Source organism: Echeneis naucrates, chromosome 14, assembly GCF_900963305.1.
Source record: "Echeneis naucrates chromosome 14, fEcheNa1.1, whole genome shotgun sequence".
Lineage (NCBI taxonomy): Eukaryota > Metazoa > Chordata > Actinopteri > Carangiformes > Echeneidae > Echeneis > Echeneis naucrates.
Window position 1 is genome coordinate 6,427,588 of NC_042524.1, and position 16,207 is coordinate 6,443,794.

The 16,207-nt window shown below is 42.2% G+C and overlaps 1 protein-coding gene across 8 annotated transcripts in view; it reads right to left on the reverse strand.

The window, feature by feature from the left end:
- LOC115053906 (transcription factor COE1-A-like) overlaps positions 1-16,207 on the reverse strand; it is a 78,830-nt gene that overhangs the window by 27,421 nt on the left and 35,202 nt on the right. For all 8 annotated transcript variants that reach the window (XM_029518782.1, XM_029518786.1, XM_029518787.1 and 5 more), the window contains one exon: positions 521-602. In XM_029518782.1, coding sequence (XP_029374642.1) covers positions 521-602 — 82 coding nt within the window. The remainder of the gene's footprint in view (positions 1-520; positions 603-16,207) is intronic.

Genomic DNA, 16,207 nt, shown 5'->3' on the forward strand with positions numbered 1-16,207 from the left:
CAGCAGCAATTGCACACATGCTTTGACACGCACGTGCCCTGGTAATAAATCTATCAGTATCTCTTGGGCGTCCAGTATCCCCACTGAGACTCAAGTGGTGTCTTCCTGATTGCATTCTGGCCACGAAGATAAGGAAATAATAAAGACTGCACTGCCCTAAGTCTTACTCATAACCCAACAACCTCCTCCTCCTTTCTTTTTCTCTCATTTTTCTTTCCTCTCTCTCTCACTGCATTGTGTGTATATTTATGTTCTGACAAGTCAGGGTCAGGATCTCGTGTTTCCTGTGAAGGCGCTGATAGCTTATTTACTTACACTGAGACGCACACATCCCTGTGTTTGTGTGTTACAATAACCATCAAGTTGAGTGTATTATTATGAGTTGTGTGCACAAAAGTGACAAAGGAAGGAGAGAGGGAGGACAAGCTACACAAAAGGAGGGGGGAGGGGAAGACATGCAAATACACAAAAAGAAAACTGTGAATAAAACAACAAAAGTAAAAAAAAAAGTGTTTCCTACCTGGAACCGCCTCATGTCCCGCGGGTTTCCTGCGTTCTTTAAACAGTTCTGGTTGCATTTGAGGAAAAACTTGAGGAAGAATCTATAGAAGGAATGGGAAAAGGTAATATTCGAGGTTAATGGCATAACATTAAACAGGAGTGGTACAGATTCTTTCCCTACTTTCCTTAAAGATGTGTGACTTCAAGCCCAGTGTCCAACATACAGTACAGGCGGAACCCCAGAGACAGATACAGAAATTAATATTCCATACTCCTCAAACTTCAATGTGAATTTCCTCATGGAATTTCGTTGTTTTTCGTGGATACAAGGAGTCCGATAAAACTACTGAAAATGTAGGAACGCGAGTTAATTTAGAAGAAAACATCGGCTTTGACCTTCAAATTTATTTAAAGTTCAACACAGTTCAACATCCCTCTCATGATCAGCTCTCAGCATGCTAGCCCTGGCATTGTGTTATTAAGAAAAAAGGGGGAAATGTTGATATTGGGTGTTTCAAATGGGACCATATGTCATGAATCTGTATTACAGAATAAATCAAACACACAGATGGCCATCAACAGCAGACAAACACATCCAGGATACGTTTTGGTGTGAGCCAGCTGGCTGGCCTGGCAAACCAGAAAACACAAAAACGCCGACACTCATGTTGTTGTGTGTTTGTTACATCTGCGTGTCTTACAGCTTAATAAAAACAAAGTACACAAAGCAATAAAATAGGAGTCCACAAGAGCTACAAAGATAAAGTTGAATCTCTCAGTTGTGACAACTGCACTATTTAATAGTGTATTTAATCAGACTGTGCCCACCCGTTGGATTCGTCCTAATATGATACAACCATGTGTAATTTATCTAAACTTCTCACCAGTCCGCATCACTTTCCTTCCCTTGTGGCTCTGCCTGATTCTCTCCTGTTCAAGAGATGACAGCTCTTGTACTAGACCGCCAGAACAAAGCAGAGGTGTGCAAACATGTACATGTGAGCGTATGTGTGTGTGTGTGTGATGGTGCAGCACAGCCCAGTGGCAGGTCTGAGTGTAAAACTCCGCGCTAACGAGCTCAGACTTCGTTAGTACACCGGCGCTGGGATTCTGCATGCTTAATTATCTTGACCCCCCACCTCTGGGTGACAGCCTATCACAGCAGAGGACAGCCACAGTGACCTCTGCTGACCTCCCACTGTCTACTCCTTTTCACAACACTAGCATAGCGTTAACACAACCACCCCAGCTGACCCTCCCCTGTACATCTCTGTGTAGCGGGGGAGGCTGAGAGGCTCGCAGCCCCCTGCTCATCTGCCTGAAATATGAAAAGGCTAAACAGCGGTGGGAAAAAATGTTCAGATCCTTGTGGCAAATAAATCTGTGCCTGTTTTCATTAGAAAATATTTATAAATGAATAAATGAAGTACAAAATGCGAGTGTAGTTATTGTGATAAATAGCTTATAGAGCATTAAATTATTCATGTAACAACATGGTGGTCCACATGCTGCTGTAAGTCAAACGTCTTTATATAGTGAGGAAAATTCAATTTCTTCTGAGATGCTCTGGATGAAAAGTATGAGGAAGCCCCAAATGAAAAGACGAAAGTAAATCAAAAACATACTTGCATCCTTTGGAGTCAGTTTTGTAAATAAAGCTGTTTTCTTTATAATCAGCCAGAGAAGCACTGAACCGATCCAGCAGACGGGTATCTGTGCCAAATCAGGCAAATCAGGTACTGGCACTGAAATGAAACATTCATTTTCATTTGCCGATGTCATTATAAAATTTTGCCTTTCTGCAATAATTTATTTAATCCCAGCTCACATTGGGTGAGGGTGGGGTCACCCTGGACAGGTCACCAGTCCATCACAGGGCCAACACACAGAGACAGAGACCAACAACCACTCACACTCACACTCAGACCTACGGACAATTTAGAGTCACCAGTTAAACCAAACATGATGTCTTTGGACGGTGGGAGGAAACTGGAGAAACCGCAAACCAACACAAGCACCGGGAGAACATGCAACCTAATCATACAGAAAGGCCCCAGGCCTGGGAAATCAAACCTGTGACCTTCTTATTGTGGGGAAACAGTGCTAACCACTATGCCACCGTGCTGCCTCTTTCTGCACTCAGTCTTTTGCTCCTTGGAGCTTGAAAAAAACTTGTATCTTGCACTTAATGGCCTTTCTCACTAACCCACTTTTATTTGTGACATCAATAGCACAGTGTAATACTGAATACTGTAGTTGTGTTATGTGGATTGATAAAGCATTTGCATTGTTTCACAAGGTTACAAAAGAAGTGGTGCCTTTCAGGTAGTCAAGCTACTCTACTCTAATTGCAATTTACCAAAAAGCTAGGTGTAAGCAGGTGGACTGTTTCTGCCACAACCAAACATGAGGATGACTCATCTTTAATGCTGCACTAAAAACTTGAGAGCTTCATTACTGAAGTCTCTTTTGATGCAGCCATAAAATCACCATATCAGTGTCTTAACAGAAGAAATAAATTCAGTCAGCCATTGGCTAATGACATTGGTGATCTGCCAATGATGTGCATTTTTTCATATTTCCATGTTATCCTTGACTCCATTTGTCTGTTTGCTGTCTCATTGATCACCAACAGAACATATCCTACATTTTAATACAGTATGTGTGCTGCTCTTCTCCTTTCACTTGACCCCATCTGGCCTAATCAACTCTAAAACGCTAAAAAGGCCCTGCAGCTAGACAACCACACACACACACACACACACACACAGACACACACACACACACACACACACACACACACACACACACACACACACACACACACACACACACACACACACACACCTTGTGCGAATTGATTGGTCGGTCCAGCCACTGGTCATTAAGAGGCCTCCAATTAAAGAGGGCAATTATATGAGTCTGAATGACTGTGAGGGAGGGGGGACCTTCCCCCACTCCCTTCTGTCTCTCTTCGAGTCCTGATCATGCTGAAGTGATAACAGTGCTCCTGACCTTTGCTATTTTGTGAGTATTGCATTCAGAGAGCTGACCCAACACTGGTCCTGCATGTCTCAAACACACACCCACATTAACCCACAAACACAGACCAACGAGAACAGATGAAATATAAAGATGGAAAGCAATACAAGACAATTTAGCAAAGGCTTGGCTTCTGATGACTTTTGTTTAAATATATATAGTTATGGTCTGAAAAGCACAACAATCCAATGCAACAATGCATCAAGAGCGTGCTTGAGATGGAACCTAAACTTATATAGTCCCTTCTGGGAAATCTCACTAAACTTGAATACAAAACCTTTTTACTCCACCGACCAAATCCTTTCTAATATGTTTTGCACCTTGGTGAGATACATAATATGTAATAAAAGAAAGGGTCAGCGAGAACAGCTGAATTCTGGGTCAGAGAGCTCGGGCTGTTAGCCCTGTTAATGTAATCAAACAACCTAAGATGCTAGCCTTATTTAGTCTGTTAGCAATCGTAATGTGTCTCCCCACAGCTGCATGCTGTTTTTTTAGCCTGTGAGCCATGATGTAGTAGCGAATGGCACAGTGACATCCATTATTCAGGGCCTGAGATGGCAATTACGGCTCAGAGCACAACTGACATTAATATTTAATATATTGGGCTAACACAGACCTGACAGAGTGATGGGATGGACAGGTCGTTGGGGTGTGGACAGAGACAGAAAAAGTGGACAAGATGATTCAGAACAGAGAGTGTGTGAAGAAGAAGCAAATGGTGGAGAGGATGAAGAAAGAGAATTGTGGGAGTTTGCTTCAGCCACTCTGCTGTCATTTAAACAGTTACAATGCTAACAGGGCAAGGGTGACATCCGGGGGAATTCCAGCTTTGTGTGTATTTGTATGTGTGCGTGTGTGTGCAGATGTCTAAGACTGAATGTCTGTGTCCGTTTTATTCCCTAAAGACTTGCTATTCTACTGTGCCAAGAATAACGATGCTGCTTTGGAAGAGAAAAAAAGCAAAAAAAAAAAAAAAATACATCCATTCAAACACACATACACACAAACACGAACACATTCTGGTGAGTTGTTGCTGACAGGTGGAGAAATTGCAGCGAGTCAGTTAGTGCAGACAAACTGAACAACAGATCAGTGATTTTGCAGCTCCTGCCTCCTCTGTCTCTTCTCTGTCTCCCTGCTTTCTTTAGATGTCTTATTTCACCTGCCTGCCAAGTTTCCTGGCAGAGCTTTCTGACAGACTGATTGTTTTCACTCTTGTCCTCTTTGTGCATGCGAGTGAAACGACTTGCTAAAGCCTGTGTACTGGATCAGTTACTGGTGGCATGCTTCTCAACAAAACGCCACTCAGCACGAAGAGAAGTGTTTGCAAACAAGATATATATGTGATTCACAAACCAGTTAGAACAGGATTTTATACATGAGGGCCATTTCTAATATTTTTATAATCACAGCTTTAGTGACTTCAATTTTCCAACTGATTTGTGATTTGAAATAGCTGTAATATCTAAATAATAGCAAGCGTTTCACTCTCAGTCTGTTGGTCTGTCCGACATCGACTTCCTGCTTCCTGTTTATACTGAGTGCTTGTTATTGTTTAATATGATGACATCAGATAGCGTTGCTGAGCCCGTGTCTGCTATCGGATTAGTCAAACAGCAGGAAAAACAAGGATGTGAAATACTACTACGCCCTGTATTCGGTCATTATCACAGTAATAATAATGTGATAATCTATTACTTCCTTTCAGGGGAAATGCTTGCTTTTACTTTGCCCTGTAGTGTCCGATTTAGGAGCACAGAGAAAGATTGCTGATGTGGGGCATTAATCCTGGCGCTGGGAGAGTTCGACCATCCAGCTGAAATGCAAATTTATTTTACCATTTACAACTAGATGCAGAAATCAGGGTCACTGTGGTCCATGTAGTGGCTTTAATACTAAGACGCCAGTAGTTTGGTCACATCAGGGAATTTTTGTATCCTGATAAAATTTTAAGACTAGAGACATTTAAATAATAGAAGGAAGCAATGAGGAGGAGGAATCCGAGGCAGAGGATGAATTCGTTTTACTTGCACAGATGGATAGAAATTCACTTTAGTATTGGTTGAGTAACGTGACTTTTACCAAAACTTGCATAAGATGGAAACCGCATGTATACACCCAAACTGACAGTTCTAATCTTGATAACTGCTTCAAACACGTGACACAATAGTTTGAATTGCCTGAAGGTGAACAGAAAGCTCTTGTAAAGCAAAACTAAGCATTGTTTCATCACCGATGAACCTGCTGGGAACATTCATTCTTTTCTTTTTTTTTTTTTTTTTTTTAAAAACATGTGTCCTCGTGCATACGTACAGAGCCGTGGATGAATGATGCTGAAAATAAGTAGGGGCATGAGAGCAGGGCAGAGGAGTGGTGAGGAGACGATGCCCATTTAGAGGAGAAACTTAAAGTGTGCGTGGAGGGCGGGGGCAGAGGACACAAGAGGAGCGCAAAAGAAAGAAAAAAGTCGGTGGAGGAGGGAGGGAAAAAAACCATGGGAGAGAGAAAGAGAGTTATGTGAGGGAATAAGACTTAAGAGAACTGAGCGGAGCCGAGCAAAGCGGAGTTATTTTACATAATGATGGTTGATATGCACAGAGGTAATTGATAGCTGAGCTGCAGCCCAAAACACACCCAGCTAGCTGTCAATCACAGCTCGTGTCCCTGGAGATATGCTAATGATGATGATGATGAGGGCTTAGCTTCATATTGCTATCTTTACTATTAATGCTGTCATTGTTATCATCTCTATTTAAATGACAGAGCAGGCCAGGACGGTGATAGCCTGAATGTATAAAGTCTGTACGGGGGCTCGCACTGTCTTCCAGGGCTAAGACAAAGTGAGTCTTCATAACTTGTGCTGTCGATATTTTCAGCACCGGTGCAGACCTGTTCAAGTGTCAATACGTCACTGTTAAATGTAACCGTGACACTGGTGTCATCACTTTGTGACAAGGCAGACGTAACTCAGAGTGACACACAACAATCTATGTGCTACAACCAGTAACCATTCCAGTGAAGGCTCATCATGAGTAAATGCGGCATTTCCAAAAAAAAAAGAAGAAGAAGAAGAAAGCCAACATACTCAGGTAAAGGCAAGAAAAGCTGTTGCGGCTGAATCGTCCCTGTCGATGTTTTTACTCAAACAATCTCTCCAGGTTCATTTAATTTCCAGTGAAATCTACGTTAGCAGGGTTGTGTTTTTGGAAAAAATATCAGCTGAGTAAAATACTGAGACATCAAGGATACTGTACGCAAATGTTGACACCACGGTTAGTGATGCACTGTGGTGAATCGGAAGACGTCAAAATTTAGAGTAGATGCTTTTTAAAGTCACAGATTTAAACGTGTCTTCATTTGACAAAACTACCATTTGCTGATAGAATTACATTTCAGAGGTTAAGTGTTGATAGTGAACTTGTGAGTGTTGGCCAGACAAGAAATATTCACAATTTAGAGCCTCCCTCTGCCTTCCTATGAGGCAATCTGTAGTAGAACTACACTGAATCTAAAAGGTGTTAACACAGTTATAACACAGTTATTAACGATGAAGTAAGTTAGTCTGATTTGTTTGGTGATGTCAGACATGAGCAACACAGGCAGGTGAGCTGTATGCGCCGCAGTCAGCTCTCATGTCTTTTTAAAGATTTGTTTGAGCATGCCTGTGGCTCAGTCACACACACGAAAGGCCCGTCTATGTGCTTGTGTATATATGTGAAAATGTGCACGTGAATGAGAACAGAGAAACACAGACTTTGAGTCCATTTGGGTTATACTGGTTGTCTGACTAAAAATGTCCCATTTAGATTATAAGTAAAAAAGAGCACTTTATTTAAAATGATGTGTATTCAAGATGTCCTTCACAGCATTGCCCAGGATTTTGATGTCGCTGTTTCCTTATATCCATTACCTTCAATCTTATTGTCACTGACAGAAAAATATGAAAATGAGATCCACATTGTAATTAATAAAAATGATCCTTTAACATCTGGACTGCTTTCAGTCCACAGCCACAGTGAAGTAATCTGCTCAGCTCTGACTGAGGTTAAGTGTCAAAGACCTAGTGAGATAAACATTAACTGAGTCTGTGTCTGTATACTTCACATATCAGTGACTTACTATATTCAACTATGCCTGGAAAATCAGCCAGATATCAAGGAACTGAGAAAAGCAGCCTCGTTTTCAGGTTGATGCCACTGCAGTTTTAGAATGTACGATAAATCTGAAGATTCACTCTGAAGGCCACAGATCAAGACTTTATTTGCCTTTATCGTTGCAAACTTTGTTTAATCCTTCAGAATCAGCGATGCTGCTGGACAGAAGTAACCGCTGATGCAGAGAGCCTTAATATGACATTTTCCTGGACAGTGATGTCATTGTTCGGTTTGGAATCATGATATGATTAAATAGCAACATGACGTGAGCTCTTAGTCACGGAGAGGGGGTAGGGTGCCTGTGTGTGTGTGGGTGGTTGGGGGGTCAAGAAACAGTAAGGAGGGGAGGGTTAGACGGACCAGGAGGGAGGGAGGAGGTTACTGTGGTGTATATTTTAAAGGCTGAAGGCAAACTGTTGAATTATAGATGAGAGAGATTGATTTGGGAGGAAGAGTGGAGGAGAAGAGGGAAAAATGGAGAGAAGAGGTGGAAGGAGGGACAGAAGAGGGTGGTCGGAGGGGGGGGCAAGGCTGGGAAGTGTGTGAAGGATGAGCAGCTAAAAGATGGCTAGCTCTGGGCAAAACATGTACACACACACACAAACGCATGCACACATTCGCTCACACACACACACACACACACACACACAAAGCTTACCTGAAATCGATCTAAAGCTCAGCCTTTTTATCCTTTTTACTTCTCTCTGTTGGTCTCACACAACACAAATACAGACACGCATACACACACACACACACACACAGACTCACACAGCTGTGGTGATTACATGGTAACAAGACAACAGCACCAGTGACCTGCAGGGCTGCTGGCAGACAAAGTAAAACTAACAGGACTTTCTGCATGTGCGTGCATCTGTGTGTTGTGTGCGTTCCTTTGTCTTTGGTCTTACAAATAATTCATGGGGTGTGGAGGGGTAAGAAGAGGAAGAGAGGAGGGGAAGACAGTGGTGAAGGAAGTGATATTGACAGGAACCTCTTCCTCCTCTCTCCTCGTGTCTCTTTCTTTCTCCATCAGTCACTCACTAAAACACGCACACACATATGCACGCACGCACACACAGAGGTTCCCTGCCTGTGAGATTGTCGAGGTCTCTTGCTCACTCATACTCTCTCTGGCTACTGAGGGAATAATGAGGCCGAATGAGAAGAGCATTTATATTCTTCACTGGACATAATTGATGTGTGTGTTTCTCCAGGTTGGATTTTCTTGCCCCTTGTCAGATCTGACTTTATACCTTCCTCAGAGAATTAAAATGTATACGCGTGTGTGTCTTCAGCAGAAAAAGTTATTTCTCAGACTTAAGCCTCTATTTTTTAGGGTCAAACAAACCTTGACCAACTGGCAGATCAGTAAAAACACGTGAATAGTTCTTATAACGGTCGTGTGTTGTACTGGAAAGCAATGACAAATGTCCAAGCATGTCACTTCTATATGATGGACTGATCAATGATTAACCATGAGATATACTCTACATGTATACTCCCATGTACACTGGTGTTTAATCCCTATAAAACAAAATACTAAAGATGGAGCATCCTGTGTTTGGGAGTTTCTCACTGTCCCTCTGCGTGCATTACGAGGGGACTGTGTCTAACCCCAATCTGTTACCTTGTCTATTTACAGAGATGATGTTTTATTTAGTCCCAACATCTTGGTGGGATTAAATATTTAAGAAGAAACTCACTACCTTTTATGGTTTAATCTGATCTGGACTCTCACTGTTCACTCACGCTGACCCATTTTACATCAGCGACCACATATCACTTTGACCCTTCTCATTTCTTTCCCCTTGTGTCTTTTTCACCTTCTCTTTAAGTATTTTTAGGCCAAGGTCCAGGGGACAAAAGAGATTTGCTCTGGATTCAACTGGACAGAGACTAAAGTCATTCCACTTAATGCCATGACGGGATGATGTAATCCATAATCCATCCAGTCATTATCTATACTGTTGATATGTCACGGTCACGGGTGGTCTGGACCCAATCCGAGCTAGCAGTGGGTGAGGGCGAGTTACAAGTCTATCACAGAGCCACCATGAAGAGACAAACAACCATTCACACTCACACTCAGAGTCACTTAATGTACAGCTCTCTGGACTGTGGGAGGTAAACCCACCCAGGCAGGGAGAGCATGCAAACCTCACACAGAGACCGAAGGTTCAACCCAGAACTTCCTTGCTGCCCTGTAATCCATAATTAAGGTAACTCCCAAAGGTCAATTTGTGACCTTAACATGGAGAGATGAGTAGTAAAAGGAAGGAAAGGAGGCACAAGGTGAAAGGGGAAACCGACAGGAGAAGGTGATGGAGGTGGTCAGGTTGCATTGGAGAATTTAACTCCCGCTACGTTTGTCAAACAAATTATACACCTTAGAGCTTCCTCACCTGTGCGTACATACACACACACACACAGACACAAACACACACACACACAATTCCACACAAAGACACGAACTGCCCGGGTGGCACGCATATGCCTCACCCGCTCCAAATAAGGAAATATGCATGCATTACCATAACTAATGTACGAACCACTCCATTTAATATGCTAATTCACTGAAATATTACTGAGCGCCGTCTGTTGTAAATGAATAAATTTGAATTGCAATTAGAATAATCCTTTATAATTAATGAAAACTGTCAATTTTGGTTCAGGAGTAATTTGATTAACGGGTTGATGGGGCACCAATTAAGTGGAGGAGGAGAGAAGCGGATGAAGAGAAGAGAAGAGAAGAAGCCCTTCAGATAATCTGTCCCTTCTCATGTGTAATGAGAGATTAAGATAAAACGATGTACTGTTCCTTTAAGGACATTAATTGTAAAACAAAACAGCACACATCTCTTACCTTTGTAGATATCAGAGCAGCACCAGGGGAACAGGAGGAGGCATAAAAGAGAGGAGAAAAATGATGAGAAGGGGGAAAACAACCAAATCCACAACATTACCTGTGATAAATGCTCAAGACACCTCATTTTGTTTATGTAGTTCAAGTAGCAGTGGATTTCATGGTGAACAAGCAACAATATTAGACACACTCCTAGCCCTTATTACATTTGGACATTTTTCAGGTGAGAGGGCAACCATTTAGAAAGGTGGTTTATTGAAGTAATGTCTCCCTCCCAACTATCCCACGTCCCAAAGTTCAGAGGGGTGGTCATCTCAGCAGCTCTCAGTGTGACCCCCGAGATAGCCAACGGCACTGGTGTGGGAGTCAGAGTCATCTCGGCAAGCCTTTGGTAAATTCCCACTCGCTCTGCTGTCCATGGTGTTTTGGAGAAATAAGTCTTCTCGGAAAGTTGAAATAGAATATTTTCTCCTTGCCATTTTGTTTGAAGGTAAAGCTGAAAACATTTTTCAGGGGAGATTTTAACGACAGCGCTGCCTCTGGGGAATTCGGGTGTCTGGTTTGTGTCGATCAGATGTATCACCACACAAGAAGGAGCGGACAGTGTGGTCTACATTAAAGTTCAGGTCATATTTAGGTATATGTTTTACCACACTCACTTCTAATTAGATGCTTGTATAATGTTGTTTCTGCAAATCCACCCGAACACTCAGCCTCGTGTGTCATAGCACTTCTAGTTATCATTTCTTCTTTCCTATTAGCGTGTGTTTTTGTATTTGTTGCATATTTAGATTTGGATTTGGAGCTTGCTTCCCCTTGTTTGTGCTTTGTTTGTGCAATGTGTTTTGGCCTTAGGAGCCGCCGTAGGTGTTAGCAGTGATACTACGATGGTGTCGTTGGCTTTCTAATTCACAAGCACCTCCTACCACTAATTAACCACATCCATGTTGCTGTTATTAGCTAATTACAACACTGGACACATGCCCAGCTAATTAAAGCTATTAAGTTTGTGTGTGTGTGTGTGTGTGTGTGTGTGTGTGTGTGTGTGTGTGTGTGTGTGTCTATATCGAGGCATTTGAGGAGTTAATGTTATAATGACAGAATATAATGGAGACCTGCATTGCAACAGACCATGTGACGACCCCTCCCCCTCCCAAAAAACCCTCCTCCTGTACAAAACGCTGCTGCCCTCTGTTCCCGTATCAATGGCCAAGGTCATTATGTGCGGCTGAATCATATGTTTCACTAAAGTTGCTGTGTGTTAATGGCATTTCAGCAGAGTTGCAGGAAAAAGCTTCTAATTTGGCTCATTTAGTCAACATTGTCATCCATCATGGGGAAAACACAAAAGATCCCCCCACATCCACCCACCCCGACTCGCTCCTGTTTCCTTTTTGCTTTTCTCTGCTCACCGTTGCTTTTCCCTTGACTCACATTTTGTCCTTTACAGTTCCCCCTCCCCTCTTCTTCTATTGTCACTCATTGTCTCCCCCCTCCTCACCCATCCACCTCCACTACTCTAAAACACAGATTCTTGACCTTTGCATCCTTTTGGCCTCCTCTTCTTTCCTTTCCTCTTTTCCTTTCCTTTCTTCGCATTAGAAGAGTGTGTTTTTCATCATTTGCGTGCTCTAATCCTCTTTTTATATGTCTGAATATTCATAGCTTTGTTTTCGCTTGAATATTCAAGAACCAATTAACATTCTGTTTCTGAATAATTAATGCTTATTATTTTCTCCCTTTTAAATTTTTAATAATTAAAATCTATAAGTCTAAAAACAAAGCAGGCAATTTTTTCATAAACTCTCAGTTGTAAAGTGTGGCAGCTTGTGTGTTTGTGTGTGTGTGTGTGTCATGCTGACAGACAACAGCTCAGCAACTCTCGCTTTCATCTGCAAACAGTATCCTCCTGCCACCCAACCAAGGTTTGTGTGTGTGTGTGTGTTTGTGAGTTTATTCACCCCCATGAATAAATGAACTTGTTAAAAAGTGATAAAGTGGAAGAAGGAGACAGGTTTTGCTGTCCTGTTCAAAACTACCTGATCTGGCACACACAACCAGATCAACATTCTCATGTACATAACGCTGAAAACAGTGTGCTGGATCGCCAACAACACAGAACAGAGAGAGATAAGGTGAGAGAGGAATGAAGAAGGGATGGCAGGGGAAGTGGAAGTCAGACAGAAAGATGCTACCTGGCCCCCCTTTAGTCTTATAAATACAGCTGCCTTCACAACAGACTTCATTCCTTTTAATCAGTGTCACTGCTGTGATCAAAGAAATACCACCTCCACAGAAAGAGACAGCAAGAGAGTACAATGGGAGACTCCTCACTGTGTGTGTGTGTGTGTGTGTGTGTGTGTGTGAGAGAGAGAGGGGGTAAGTGACAGTGATGTTGTCTGAGCGGCAGCAAAGCCATCATGTCTTCATGCTGTCACATAAGTGAGGTCTTCCAATACAGTCAGATTTACACTTTCTCTCTCTCACACACACACACACACACACACACACACACACTCGCTTCCCAACCAGGGTGTAGGCAATTAACCAGACAAAACAACTCACAACACTTCACAGATCAAGAACACAGAGGAAGTACAAGGGAGGAGGAAAAAAAAAAAAAACACAAAAGAAAGAGAGGAAAAGAAAGACGACACGCTGACGACAGCTCCAACTCCGAAACAAGGAGCTCCTCAGAAAAGATTGCACAGGACTAAGTGATGATTGAATTCGAAACAAATCCTCACTCCTCGACTTATCGCCATCCCTCTCTCATTCGTTTCCACGTGTACAGTAACAGACGCAATACACCGTCATCTGTTATTCACCATTTAAAAGTGCTGCATCACCACAAGGAAGAATTCCTCTGTAGGTCCATGCTGTATTTAGGTTTTTTGTATCAAATCAGTTTTACAGCACTGAGATGACGCAGGGAGACTTTTCTTTTGGTGGAGGATTTATTAGGTAAAGAGTAAAAAGTGCCTGGAAAAGGAATAGTGTTTATGAATGGTTTTTAATTACAGTGTGATTGTGCCCAAGTACCATTACCCAACCACACTGAGAGGATTATAATGACTATGGCCACTAGAGGACTTTGTCACTTCGTCGTAAACAAACGCTTTTGTCTTTATCGCAAACAGTTTATTATGACTCGCAGTAATATTTTATTGTATGTGAACGTCTGGTGGTCATGGGAGACGACATCAGGGATATTGCCCATAAATGACATGAGTATGATCTTATGACGAAGCCCTCTGTCTTAATTATGATGTCAGGTGACGTTACACCCACATTTGGAGGTTGGAGTGTTAACTTGTATTGATCGTCTGCCGTCTTCTGGCCAAACTTCAATAAAAGACGCAGACAAAGCCGCTATCAGCCCGCAGACTCATTTAGAGCAGATATTTTGACTGTGTGTGGGGCAGCAGGTAAAGCACACTTCATACTGACAGCACTAACAGCAGCTCTGTTATATCCAATCCGTAACAGAAGTTGCAAGCGTGTGGAAGTGAACCAGCATGCACGGACCTCTGAAACTGAAGCAGCTAAAAGCTATTTTATTGTTTACACCCGCACTTCTCCCACCGAGATATTTCTTTTTTTTGCCCTATCTTTAATGAATTAAATGAAGAAAATGACCCAATGTCATTACAGCCTTAAATGAATAGTTTCTCCGTTCTCTGTAATGTCCAGATGTTACTGCGTTGATGAAATATCACTGGTGATGTGTGTGAGAGTTTGCGTTCATGTGTTTGTGTGAAGATGTGGGTCTGTCTCCCAGACTATCACAAGTACTACTTCCTGTTCTGCAGTGTCCAAGTGTAAAAGAATAGCAGCGCATAAAGCACTAATTAGCTCCAGCTCAGAAAAAATAAGATTGTACAGAAGTGTGCATACAGTTTTTACATTTTTTTTTTTTTTAAATCTTACGCTGCTTAATCTTCCTGTTGTTTCCTATTTGTTCAGCTCATTATGTGATCAAAGCCATTAACATGTTTATGGAGTGGCTCTTTCATGTTGCAATAAAACACACTCAAGCAACTCATGGAGGGTTGTAAGGCGATAAAACATGAATGTAGAAGCCCAAAAGATGAAGAGAAAGTGGATTGTGTGGTTTGTGTGCGTAATTTTGTGTGTGTAGGAGGTTGGTTTGCAACTGTGAGTAAAATATGCCTCAGCCTGATGAGACTCTAAGATAACAAATAAGATGAAGAGGACAGGGGCTATTCATTCTGAGCACTTTCTGTGCATACAAACACACACATGCACACATATACATAAACACAAGCAGTAACTGTTAAATAATTCAGCATACAAAAACACACTGGAGGTAAGGTGAGGGTAAAAGCACAGCTAAGCTAGCGGGAATGGCGAGTGGCCCACAGTGTCAACAACCAATCAGGTTGGAGCACAGTGGCCACAGCGAGAGATGTGACCCCTGGTGACCCCAGACTATAATTTAGTTTTATAAACATGAATGTGATAAATGTGTGTGTGTGTGTGTGTGTGTGCGCGCGCATGCATGTGTGTGTGTGTGTGTGTGGCGGAAACCCTGAAGCTATTTAAATGTGGAGATGAATTCTTATTTATTCACACAGAATAAGAGTGAATGTGAAGACCCTAAGGGTAAGGTTCAAAACAATACGGGGAGGGAGAGAGAGAGAGAGAGAGAGAGAGAGAGAGAGAGATGAATATAGATACAAGAAAGACGGAGAAAAACAAAGATTAGAAGAGAAAGAAAGAGAGGAAAGAGAAAAAAGTGATGGAAGTTTAAAGAGCTAAAGCTGCACTCAGATCACGTAGGGAGAGGAGGTTAGAGGGGCGTAAAAGACCCTCTTTTACGATCCTAGGGGAGGGTAGACAGTCACACACAAACACACACATAGACACACACTACACAAATCACACGTCTATTCCTTCCCCCTGCCCCCAGCTCATGTGCATGTGTGTGTGCGTGTGTCCTCATGCAATATTAAATAGGCAGTATGTGTGGGTATAAAGAGTGGTGGGGCCGGGATGCAGTGAATTATATATCACTATTGATTTGCACACACACACACACACACACACACACACAAACACACGCACACACACTTTATTAGATTAAAGCTCACAGCTAAGACACAGACAAGAGCACGGTCTAATAGCAGATGTAGGGAGAAAAAATTGGTCCAGAAAAACAGTGGAACACACACGCACACAACAACATAAGACAGAGATGCAAGTAAAGAGCAGTCGAGAAGCGTCTGGTTATCACAGCACGACAGAAGAATCTCAGCCGGATGGTTTTGTGGGAAAGCTCAACATTTTACTAAAAGGTCCAGTAATCAGTGTTTTCTTATCAACTGTCAACCAAACATGCCTTTGTTGGTCACTGTTTCGGTTTTAGTGCACGTCAGCTGTTGGATCAGCATCCTCACTGAGACAGACATATCAAGCATCAGGAACCAAACAGCAGACAAAGTTCACTACAAGGTGATGAAAAACCTCAGCAGCCAAATCAAAAGCAAAGTTACACGCATATTTTCTTGTCTATGGTGTTGTTGATACTTGTTGATTTCCATTTCTGCATTGCAATATCCGGATACGGTATTTTTTACTTTTTAATTTCCTTGAATTTCCTTCGTAATGATTAAAAATAGCT